General features: G+C 44.6%; 1 protein-coding gene across 3 annotated transcripts in view; it reads right to left on the bottom strand.

Annotated features, from left to right (window-relative positions):
* ZNF641 (zinc finger protein 641) overlaps nt 1–12,234 on the bottom strand; it is a 36,615-nt gene extending 24,381 nt beyond the window's left edge. For 2 of the 3 annotated variants that reach the window (XM_036299091.1, XM_036299092.1), the window contains exons 1-5: nt 12,120–12,234; nt 2,936–3,144; nt 2,001–2,092; nt 868–997; nt 102–215 (exon numbers count right to left, since the gene is read on the bottom strand). In XM_036299091.1, coding sequence (XP_036154984.1) covers nt 102–215; nt 868–997; nt 2,001–2,092; nt 2,936–3,119 — 520 coding nt within the window. In that variant the 5' untranslated portion in view covers nt 3,120–3,144; nt 12,120–12,234. Of the gene's footprint in view, nt 1–101; nt 216–867; nt 998–1,944; nt 2,093–2,935; nt 3,145–12,119 lie in introns of those variants that run through there. The other variant, XM_036299094.1, reaches the window with a different exon arrangement.
* Nucleotides 12,235–12,664: the final 430 nt, after the last annotated feature.

The raw sequence follows: 12,664 nt of genomic DNA, 5'->3' as shown, positions 1-12,664 counted from the left end.
TCTACAGTTCTCCAAGGCAGAGGAAGGATTAGAGGGACATGGAATGATCACATTCCAAGAGGGATGAAGGCCGTGCCTGAAAGTCCACTCTAGGTTCTTACCTGTATATGTTACCCTCAGGATGTCCCTCTCCTCTAAGTCCTGTGGGTCAGGGACCCATTGTTCTTCCCCTCCTTCTAGTTGAGAAAGCATGTCCAGCTTAGGAATTGGAAATCCTGCCCATGGGAAAGGAAAATAGGGATGTCAATTAGTACAAGTGTGATCCTATATTTCTAAGAAAAGCTGTTTCCTATATTATTCCTTAGAACTCTAGATAAAAGGCCAGATACAAGCTTCACTCTCCTCACCCCTCCCATTTTTTAAGTTGCTCTTCTTTCCCCCCCCCCCCCCCCCGAATATCACACACTATTCCCCAATGTGTGTGTTCTCTGCCACTTATATTTCAAATATTTCCAACTTAAGTGTCCTTTTTGGTCACAACTTCATTTATTTAGCTCTAACACAGCTATCTCTCCATCCCTCCCCCTCCTCAACTCCCATCTTTCCCTAGAAGGTTTCTGAGTTTCCCAGGACTCAGTTCTATCTCTTAGATGTCCTGCTCTGTTTTGTAAGAACTTGCCAATTTCCAACTGAGAGGAGCCTAAAGTTCTCTTCTCCATGATTCAGCATTATTTTGCTGCTGTCTTTAAAAATGATGCCTCACTTCTATTCTCCTTGAATTAGTCCTAGTGCTCTTTTTCTGGTGGAAGGAAGACAGATCCCCTGACAAGTGAAGAACCCTTGATAGACACTATCCAACATATTTAAAGCACAGGGCTCATCCTCCCAGAGGACAATCTTTTAGTGGCTGGGGAAGATCATGCTTACTTAGAGAGACCACTATCCCACAGTTTTCTTGCATGACATATTCTCCATAAAAGTCTGTCTGAGAAGGGTCCAGGCTCCGCCACTCCTCCTGAGAGAAGCACAGTGACACATCCTTGATGGTTACCAGGCCCTGAAACAAAATGTAGCATCATCTGTCACCAGCTGTTCCTTAAGGAAAATGTGATCCCAATATAAAAGGATGGGGCAGTAGAAGAGAGAGGGCAAGAGAATATCTGGAAAAATAATTACCCAGTGGCCCCTGGGTAGGCCCCTGGGTGAAGGGGAAATGAGGAGAGGGGTAAAGGTAATGGTAAGTGAGGTTAGTGTCTCCAGAGGTGTCTCCCAAATGGGACTAAAAGTCGGAGACACCAGAAAATCATTGCTCTCTCTGTTTAACTGTATGTGTCTGCCCAGTCTCTTCTCACCGGCCTTATTATTTCCATTGAAAAAAATTGTGTATTATGCTCTCCTTCCTCACTTGACCATTCCTTTTCTATCAGCACAAAATGATATAGATATGGTAAGGACACATATGTAATAGCTTAATCAATAAAGAAAAAAATTTTTTTTAAAGGATATAGGTAAAACATTCACCCTCACACCCACCACCATGCCATATCCTTATCTTCCGAGGCAGCATAGTATGGTGTTTAGGAGTCCAGATTCTGGAGCCAAATAACTCCTAGCTCTGCCATTTACTAGCATTATGGCCCTACACATGTGCCTTAGTCTCTTCCTGCCCTTTTCCATAAATGCCCCATCATCCACCCAATCTTGCCCACTTTATGCTCTTCCAAGCTTTCTTCAGGTTCTCTTTTCCTAATCTTCACAAATTTATCTCTTAAAGAATATTAATGAATTGTTCTTTAAAATCTCCCTGTGGATAGCACAGCCATCTAACAAAAACAACAACACACCTAACTTCTAGGAATTCTCCTCTTCTTGTTATATCTTCATTCATTTTTAAAGGATATCTTGAGCCTCTTGGGAAGGGATAGAATCTATTCACTTATAAGATGAACATACTATTCGTGATCATGTGAAATAACAATTCAGTGGGAGAATGCTAAGGCTTACAGAAAGGCAGCAGTGATGAGACCCCTGGGAGAGGCCAAAGGCAGCACACAGCCCACCTGTGATCCGGCTGCAAGAAGTGCAGCTGCCATCTCCCAATCTCCGGTGCTCCCCTCCTGGGAAACGGCAGGAACCCAGGGAGCCGACTGAGCTGGTGAGGGGAAAAAGGAACCATTAGAGGTGTACCATTCATCCTTTCCAAATAAGAGCCTAGGCCCCATTTTAGAGGGGCTTAAGGGTCATGGTTTTTCTCTATCTATGCCCATTGGTAAAACTCAAATGCAGAAATATAGAAGAGACCTTCGCTCAAAATGTTCGGTAAGAGTATTGAGTGGCTTTTAGTAGATCTTTCCTATCATCCATCTCTACCAAGTGGCTATGGTGTGAATTTATATTATTTAAATGTAATTTTCACCGAAACCGGTTTGGCTCAGTGGATAGAGCGTCGGCCTGCAGACTGAAAGGTCCCGGGTTCGATTCCGGTCAAGGGCATGTACCAGGGTTGCGGCCACATCCCCAGTGAGAGATGTGCAGGAGGCAGCTGATCGATGTTTCTCTCTCATCGATGTTTCTAACTCTCTATCTCTCTCCCTTCCTCTCTGTAAAAAATCAATAAAATATATTTTAATAAATAAATAAATAAATAAATGTAATTTTCATCTTGTAAAGTGTATCTTACTGGGTGTGTTCTCCAATAGTAATCAGTGTTGCTGTCACTTCCTTAGTCTCCCACATTTGCTGCCACTAAGATGCACTTGCAGCATGTGGAGGGAGTGGCTTTGTAAGAAACGGAGAAAACCCAGTTGTGCGGCATGTGGAATACAGGAGCTCCTTACATTCCTGTGACCAGGGCCAAGGAAGAACGGACTAGCTGTGATATTGATTATGCTGTTCAGTTCAAGGCAACTGGGGATTTTCAACTCTACTTTCTGAACAGAGATTAGGAGACTACTCTGCACTCTGCTCCCCACACCCACATCCTTCAGACTCTCACCCTTTTCCTGAAGGGACTGTGGCTCTTCTTCAAGGTCACAGCACAGGTGTTCCAGGGGCCCTGGTGCCATTCTCCATGGCCCCTCCTCTTGGCTTCCCCTTTCCACCTGGGGCTCTGCTCCATCCAGCTGGACATTCATCGACTCCCATCCTGGCCCTAGGGCTGCTGTCTGTTCTGAAAGCATTTTTGCTGCGAACCCAAATTGTGACCTGGAACAAATTCATCCCATGAAAATGGAAAGAGTTGATATTCCTAAGGGAGTTAGGGAGACAGCCAAGGGATAAAAGATGAAACTGGATAATAAGAGCTTGATGGAAGATGAACTTTAAAAACTTGATATAGTCCAATCAACTGAGCCTGAGCCAAGCTTCTTGCAGGAACTAAGAAATGAACAGGTGCCACAGAGCAAACTCACTAATGGCTATTTTGGGAACCTTGTGATAGAAATAGAATATCCCTGAAGGCTACAAGAACTTCATTTAAGAAAAGGAACAAGAATCCCAGCAACAACACAGCACTGGTAACTCTTACGCAGCCAGCTCTGGGCAGTGAACTTCCACTGGACAGAGAGGCCCTGTAGCCTCAGAGGCCAACCCCAGACACTGCCACCCAGAGGCTGACCCACAAACTGACTCTTTGCTAAACACAAAATAAGGCAGTCTGGGAAACAAATGCGGCTTGCTTTAAAATAAGGACTGTGGTTTACAACACAGAGGAACAGTGTATCGCAGGGAAACTCAACACTCTCCTGAATACCAGGCAGGTCTAAGGCGAGCCACACTGAAGAATAGAAGAACCGAAGGACCTTCACTACTGCAATATTTTTTTTTTTTCTTTTTTCACCTTTTAACTAATAAACCAATTTTTTTTCTTTTTTTTTTCTTTTTTTTTTTCTTTTCCTCTTCTTTTTTTTTTTTTTTCTTCTTTTTTCCATCACCTGATTTTACCCTTTTAATTACTACCTTCTTATTTTTAACCAGTATTATTACTGCTACCATTTTACCATTTTTTTTAAAGTGCCATTTTATTTTCTCTTTATTTTATTTTGGGATTAGTGTTCTCCATTCTATTTTCATCGTTATATTATTGGTTGTTTCTAGTTTGCATTTATCTCCAGGGAGCTGTTGCTGGAATTTGTTGGGATTAATGGCTGTTCTATAGGAGCATTCTCCTCATATAAAAAGTCTCTTCCCCTCTTCCACTTCATTCTCTCTTTTCACTCTTTTTTTTTCTTTTCCTTTCTTTTCTCGCTTTTACTTTCCCCCCTCCTTTTTCCCACTTTCATTTTTGCACTCCTTTTTTTGGTCCCTAATTTTCTTTTCTTTTTTCTCTTTTCTCTTTTTCTCTTCCTTCTTCCTTATCCCCTAATTCTCTTAATTCAGGTGGTCACCTTTATTTGGGGTTATTAATATCGTGAATATATTTGTGTATAGTGCCTGGTACGTGGTGCCTTGTTGTGTTGTATTTTGTGCCTTTAAATCAACACAGCAGATCCAAGCAACAGCAACCTCCTGAGCACCACACCCTCTGCTGAGGAACAGCAGCTGTACGTGAAACCTCGCCCCACCAGCCAGAAGAGCCACCACAGCTGTGAACAGCACCCACCAGAGGAGTTGCTGCCAACTGAAGAGCAGCTGCTACCGCAACCGCCCGAAGAGGAACCGCAGACCAAGGAGTCACTGCCACCAAGGGAGCAGCCACTGAACGACTCAACGTCTAGATATGTCAGTGAGATCAAACATGGGTAGACAAAGAAACCCCCAAAGGAAAGAGAAGGAGGACTCTCCAGAAAAGCAGCTAAGTAATACAGAGGCATGCAACATGACAGAAAAAGAATTCAGAATAAGGGTCCTAGAGTGCATAAACCGGATGGAGGAAAAAATCGACAACCTCAGCAAGAAGCAAGAAGAAACAGATGAAAAAATCGATAACATATGGAAGAAGCTAGAAGAAACAGATGAAAAAATCGATAACATATGGAAGAAGCTAGAAGAAACAGATGAAAAAATCAACAACTTAAGTAAGACCCAAGAAGATATGAAGAGCGATATAGCTGCAATGAAAAACTCCATTGAAAGTATCAACAGTAGACTAGGAGAAGCGGAGGACCGAATTAGTGATTTAGAAGACAAGGAAGCAAAACACACCCAAAATGTACTGCAATTGGAGAAAAAAATGAAAAGACAGGAGGAGAGCCTAAGGGAGCTTTGGGACAACATGAAACGAAACAACATACGAATAATAGGGGTACCAGAACAACAGAAGGATGAACAAGGATTAGAAAACCTATTAGAAGAAATAATATCAGAAAACTTCCCTGAGGTGGGGAAGAAAAAAGTCACACAAGCCCAGAGAGTCCCAAACAAGGTGAACCCAAAAAGACCCACACCAAGACACATCATAATTACCATGGCAAATGTTCAGGACAAAGAGAGAATCTTACAGGCTGCAAGAGAGAGACGGAAAGTTACATACAAGGGATCTCCCATTAGATTGTCAAATGATTTCTCAACAGAAACACATCAGGCCAGAAAAGAATGGACGGAAATTTACAAAGTGATGCAAAGCAAAGGACTGAATCCAAGAATACTCTATCCAGCAAGGCTATCATTCAAACTTGAAGGGGAAATAAGAAGCTTCACAGACAAAAAAAGGCTAAGGGAGTTTATCACCACCAAGCCAGCAATGCAAGGAATGCTAAAAGGACTGGTATAAAAATAAGAAATAAAAAGCTCAGAAAGAAAACAGCCACACAAAAACAGAAATGCCTACAAACAACTACCTTTCAATAATAACTTTAAACGTAAACGGACTAAATGCTCCAAACAAAAGACATCGAGTGGCTGAATGGATAAAAAAACATGACCCATACATCTGCTGTCTACAAGAAACCCACCTCATTAGAAGGGACTCACACAGACTGAAAGTGAAAGGATGGAAAAATATCTTTCAGGCAAATGGAAAGGAAAAGAAAGCTGGGGTAGCAATACTTATATCGGACAAAATAGACCTCAAAGTGAAGGCCATAACAAGAGATAAGGAAGGCCACTTCATAATACTAAAGGGATCAATACAACAAGAAGATATAATCCTGGTAAACATATATGCACCCAATGCAGGAGCACCCAAATTCATAAAAAAACTCCTGGAAGATATCAAAGGAGACATCGACAACAATACAATCATAGTAGGGGACTTTAATACACCACTGACAGCACTGGATAAGTCCTCTAGACAAATAATCAGCAAAGATACAGCAATCCTAAATGACTCACTAGATCAGATGGACTTAATAGACATCTTCAGAACACTTCACCCGAAAGCCAGGGAATATACATTCTACTCAAATGCTCATAGGACATATTCAAAAATAGACCATATATTGGGTCACAAGCAAAGTATCCCCAAATTCAAGAAGATTGAAATCATAAAAAGCGTCTTCGCAGACCACGATGGCATAATATTAGAAATAAACTACAATAAAAACAACCCAAAATACTCAAACACCTGGAAGCTGAATAGCATGCTATTAAATATTGATTGGGTTACCAATGAAATCAAAGAAGAAATTCGAAACATCCTGGAAACTAATGACAATGAAAACACAACAATCCAAAACCTATGGGACACAATGAAAGCAGTCCTGAGAGGGAAGTTTATAGCTCTACAGGCCTATCTCAACAAACAAGAAAAAATGGTAGTAAATCATCTAACTCTACAACTCAAAGAATTAGAAAGAGAGCAACAAGAAAACCCCAGAGTGAGCAGAAGGAAAGAGATAATAAAGATTAGAGCAGAAATAAATGACATAGAGACCAAAAAAACAATTCAGAAAATCAATGAAACCAAGAGCTGGTTCTTTGAAAGGATAAACAAGATTGACAAACCTCTAGCCAGACTCACCAAGAAGCAAAGAGAGAGGACCCAAATAAACAAAATCAGAAACGATAGAGGCGAAATAACAACAGACCCCACAGAAATACAAATGATTGTTAAAAAATACTATGGACAGCTCTACTCCAACAAACTAGACAACCTGGAGGAAATGGACAAATTCCTAGAAAAATACAACATTCCAAAACTCAATCAGGAAGAATCTAAAAATCTCAACAGGCCAATAACTATGGAAGAAATTGAAGCAGTCATCAAAAAGCTTCCAGCAAACAAAAGCCCAGGACCGGACGGCTTCACAGGGGAGTTTTACCAAACATTCAAGGAAGAACTAAAACCTATCCTCCTCAGACTACTACAAAAAATTCAAGAGGAAGGAACACTTCCAAGCTCATTCTATGAAGCCAGCATCACCCTAATACCAAAACCAGGTAAAGACAACACAATGAAAGAGAATTACAGGCCAATATCCCTCATGAACATAGATGCCAAAATCCTCAACAAAATCTTAGCAAATCGGATCCAGCAGTACATCAGAAAGATCATACACCATGACCAAGTAGGATTTATCCCAGGGATGCAAGGATGGTACAATATCCGCAAATCAATAAACGTGATACATCACATAAACAAATTGAAAGAAAAAAACCACATGGTCATATCAATTGATGCAGAAAAAGCATTTGACAAAATTCAACACCCATTTTTGATAAAAGCTCTCAGCAAGGTGGGAGTAGAAGGATCATACCTCAACATAATAAAAGCCATATATGACAGGCCCACAGCCAACATCATACTCAATGGACAAAAACTAACACCATTTCCCCTAAGAACAGGAACAAGACAGGGATGCCCCCTCTCACCACTCCTGTTCAACATAGTACTGGAAGTGTTAGCCATTGCAATTCGGCAAGAAGAAGAAATAAAAGGCATCCAAATTGGAAAAGAGGAAGTAAAACTGTCCTTATTTGCAGACGACATGATATTATACATACAAAACCCTAGAGACTCCACCAAAAAGCTACTGGACTTAATACATGAATTTGGCAATGTAGCAGGATACAAAATTAACCCCAAGAAATCCGAGGCATTTCTATACACCAATAGTGAACTTTCAGAAAGAGAGATTATAAAAACAATCCCGTTTACCATCGCACCAAAAAAATTAAGCTACCTAGGAATAAACTTAACTAAAGAGGTAAAAGACCTCTACTCAGAAAACTACAGGACGTTGAAAAAAGATATAGAGGAAGACATAAACAGATGGAAGAACATACCGTGTTCATGGATTGGTAGAATCAACATCATTAAAATGTCCATACTACCCAAAGCAATCTATAAATTCAACGCACTTCCCATTAAAATACCAACGGCATACTTCAGAGATCTAGAACGAACTCTCCAAAAATTCATCTGGAATAAAAAAGACCTCGAATAGCTGCAGCAATCCTGAAAAAGACCAAAGTAGGTGGGATCTCAATACCAGATATCAAGATGTATTACAAAGCCACTGTTCTCAAAACTGCCTGGTACTGGCACAAGAATAGGCATATAGATCAATGGAATAGAATAGAGAGCCCAGAAATCGGCCCGAACCAACATGCTCAATTAATATTTGACAAAGGAGGCAAGAACATACAATGGAGCCAAGATAGTCTCTTCAATAAATGGTGCTGGGAAAATTGGACAGATATATGCAAGAAAATGAAACTAGACCACCAACTTACACCATACACAAAAATAAACTCAAAATGGATAAAGGACTTAAATGTACGACAGGAAACTATAAAAATTCTAGAAGAATCCAAAGGCAACAAAATCTCAGACATATGCCGAAGCAATTTCTTCACTGATACAGCTCCTAGGGCACTTGAAACTAAAGAGAAAATGAACAAATGGGACTACATCAAAATAAAAAGTTTCTGCACAGCAAAAGAAACCATCAACAAAACAACGAGAAAACCCACTGTGTGGGAAAACATATTTGCCAATGTCATATCCGATAAGGGCCTAATCTCCAAAATTTATAGGGAACTCATACAACTTAACAAAAGGAAGATAAACAATCCAATCAAAAAATGGGCAAAGGACCTAAATAGACACCTTTCAAAAGAGGACATTCAGAAAGCCAAGAGACATATGAAAACATGCTCAAAGTCACTAATCATCCGAGAGATGCAAATCAAAACAACAATGAGGTACCATCTCACACCTGTCAGACTGGCTATCATCAACAAATCAACAAACGACAAGTGCTGGAGAGGATGTGGAGAAAAAGGAACACTTGTGCACTGCTGGTGGGAATGCAGACTGGTGCAGCCACTATGGAAGACAGTATGGAGTTTCCTTAAAAAACTGAAAATGGAACTCCCATTTGACCCTGTGATCCCACTTCTAGGAATATATCCCAAGAAACCAGAAACACCAATCAGAAAGGATATATGCACCCCTATGTTCATAGCAGCACAATTCACCATAGCTAAGATCTGGAAACAGCCTAAGTGCCCATCAGTAGATGAATGGATTAGAAAACTGTGGTACATCTACACGATGGAATACTATGCTGCTCTAAAAAGGAAGGAACTCTTACCATTTGCAACGTCATGGATAGAACTGGAGAGCATTATGCTAAGTGAAATAAGCCAGTCAATGAAGGAAAAATACCACATGATCTCACTCATTCATGGATAATAGAGACCATTATAAACTTTTGAACAATAATAGATACAGAGGCAGAGCTGCCTCAAACAGATTGTCAAACTGCAGCAGGAAGGCCGGGGAGGGTTGCGGGGCAGGAGGTAGGGGGGTAAGAGATCAACTAAAGGACTTGTATGCATGCATAGAAGCATAACCAGTGGACATAAGACATTGGGGGATAGGGGAGGCTAGGGGACTGTCTAGGGCGGGGGGATAAAATGGACACATATGTAATACCCTTTGTAATACTTTAAGCAATAAAAAAAAAGAAAAAAAAAAAAAAAAAAAAAAAAAAAAAAAAAACCTGCTCCAGCCCCGCTGGCTGCTGTGGCTCGGGGGTTGAGCAATGGCCTATGAAAAAAAAAAAAAAAAAAAAAAAAAAAAAGAAAAGGAACAATCCTGGAAATTCAAAAGCTATCCACTAATTCCAACCACTGAAAATACAGTAAACAATCTGGAAACATGCAGGAAGGAATGCACACAGACTTGCACCCAACAAAAATGGATATAATCACTTATAAGATTTTCTGCCACAAATTCCATTCACATTGATTAGTTTAGAATGAAATTATTACTATATGTAAAAGTCCCAGTCAAAGCATGTATTTATGTCAAGAGCACTTTTGTTTCTAACAGAAACAAAACAGAAGTGAAGAAAACAGGAAATATGGCCATTGGGGAAAAGTTAAACATGGACATAGTTTTGTGTTGGTTAAGGAAGACTAATGAATGATACTACCAATGAATAAAAAGAGAAACGTTTTCGATTTCTATACAGATCTCGTGTGTGTGTGTGTGTGTGTGTGTGTGTGTGTGTGTGTGTTTTAAGATCTTCACCCAAGGACATGCTTATTGACTTTAGAAAGAGAGAGAGGCAGGAGGGAAGAAGAAGGGGGAGGGAGGGAGGGAGGGAGGGAGAGAGAGAGAGAGAGAAACATCCATGAGAGAGAGAAACACCAATCATGTGAGAGAGAACCATCGATCGGTGTACAAGACAATGCTCCAACTAACTGAGCCACACTAGCCAGGGCCAGATCTCTTCTTTTGATGGCGAGAGAAGAGGTTTAGGTTTTTAAAATTCTTCATAATAATCCAGCAGTGCGCAGGACTGGGTGTGTGGGCTCTCCTTTTCTCTGGACATCTTAAGAGCAGGGCAGGTCCCACCTGTGTTGTGTGATACAGGCCTTGCTGTCTTACGGCAGAGAAACAGTCTATGACACTTCACAGAGTCCCTTGCTCCTTTGGCAGAGCTTTGGTAACTACTCTGGCTCACTCATATCTACCCAACAACATTTGCAAGAACCCAAGATCCCAGAGTGGGTAATGACAGATATCAAGCTGTTTATTTTCTTGCCATTTCTCTTCGACAAAAGAGGTAGGTGGGAACCCTAAGCCCAATGCACAGAAAGGGAACAAATTCCCCTTAAGTCTCAGAAGTCCAGACGCCCCAGGGCCTCACGGGAGCATCCTGGACTGAGTCCCAGTTTAGGCTTCCTTTTCAGAGACATCTCCTAAGAAAGGAAAATTCCCAATAAAGCAAGAAAGAGAAACGTCCATTTTCGTTTTCTCCTTTGAATTCTGGCCCCTGTATCCGCTCCACTTCTAACGTATAAGGCACCAATTCATCCTCTTCACAGAGGTCCTCCGTGTTCTCTAGCTCCCTTCACAAATCCTCCCCCTGGACTTCACCTCGAGCTAAGTATCTGGGCACCTGCCTCAAACCTACTTCTCCATCATCTCCCAGCAGCAGAGTCCCTGGATCGGAGGCCTCTCCCGCAGAGCCCACGGGGCCAGCTGTGGGCCCCGCAGACCACTGACCACACCGGCGCAAGTGCTGGCAAAAAACCTCGGCACAGGGGGGCGGGCGGAGGCGCCTGTCCTCAGCCTGCACCTCTCCAGATGTTCGCTCTCTCGGAGCACGCACCTGACAGTTCAGGTGTCCGCCCTAACTGCTTTCTCCCGGTCCCAGGGTGACCCCAGGCCTAACTGGAGTCGAGTTCTAGGTTTTCCACTCCCTCCTCTCGCTCACAGATCTGGGGGGCGGAGGGAGGAGGGCGCGGCAGGCACCTGCAGAAGTTAGTTTTTGCAGCCAGTGCAGCTGGACAGAGAAAGGGCCACGGTTTTGAAACGCGTAGCCCAAGGGCACAGGGACGAGCGCGCTCGGCGGAGAGCCTGGCCCCCGGCCCGGGCGGGCGTGGGCCGCTGGCGCCGCTCCGGGGTAGGGTGGCTTCCTCCCTCCTCTGGTCGCCGTGCCCCGGAGGGTCCGATTTCAGAGTATCCGAGGCGGGCGGAGCGGGAGCCGGGGAGGGGGGGTCAGAAGACAGGGTTCCCGAGAACTGGGGCAAGAGCGAGGGAAGAGAAAGGGCCCCGGGCAACCTGCGCGCGAGTGACAGCGACGCCGGGGACGAGGGCCACGGGGCGGCGGGCGGGCAACCATGTCGGGGGGCGGGGGGGCAGACCCCGGGGAAGTCAGCGACCCGGAGGCCGCGGCGCTTCTCCTCCCCGCCCCCACGGGTGACCGGCCCCCACCCGCCGCCCCGGGGAGCCAGGCGTCCCTCCCTCCACTCGCGACTGCCGCCCGCCCGCCCCCACTCACCCGGTCGGCCTGGCCCGCGGCCCGGTGCCTCCTCCGGGCCCCGCCCGCCCCTCCCTCCGCCCGGCGCCTCGCCGGAGCTGCAGCCGCGGAGCCAGCGCCTGGCGGAGACGGCCCGGCGCGCGCGGCGGGGCGGGCACAGGAAATCCCGCCCGCTTCCGGGGCTCGGCGGCGGCGGCGGCGCGGGGCGTGCGGGGGGCGGGCCGCGGGGCCCAGACGCCGGCTCCCGCCGCCGGAGGTCGCCACCCCGGGGCGACGCGGGCCCCGGCGTCCCGGTCCCGGCGACCGAGGCCGGCGGCCGCTCCCCGTCTGGCCATTTTCCGCCCCGGCCCGGGGACTCCCCGGGTTCTTCGCGCGCGGCTCATTACTCACCGCTCGGTCTATGCCAGACAACCCACCCGCCTGGGACACCCGCGGGCTTACCTTCCGGGGGTCAGGACAGCGGGGAAAGGGGGACAGCGGGAACAGCGGGCTAGGGGAGCACCGCGGAGGAGCCCCTCATTCCCAGTGGGGGTGGCCGGGGTGACTTCACCAAGACCAGAGGCCTC

This window comes from Myotis myotis, unplaced genomic scaffold, assembly GCF_014108235.1.
Source record: "Myotis myotis isolate mMyoMyo1 unplaced genomic scaffold, mMyoMyo1.p scaffold_m19_p_3, whole genome shotgun sequence".
NCBI classification, from domain to species: domain Eukaryota; kingdom Metazoa; phylum Chordata; class Mammalia; order Chiroptera; family Vespertilionidae; genus Myotis; species Myotis myotis.
The sequence above is the reverse complement of the archived record's forward strand: the minus strand, read 5'-3'. Positions and strand labels throughout refer to the sequence as shown.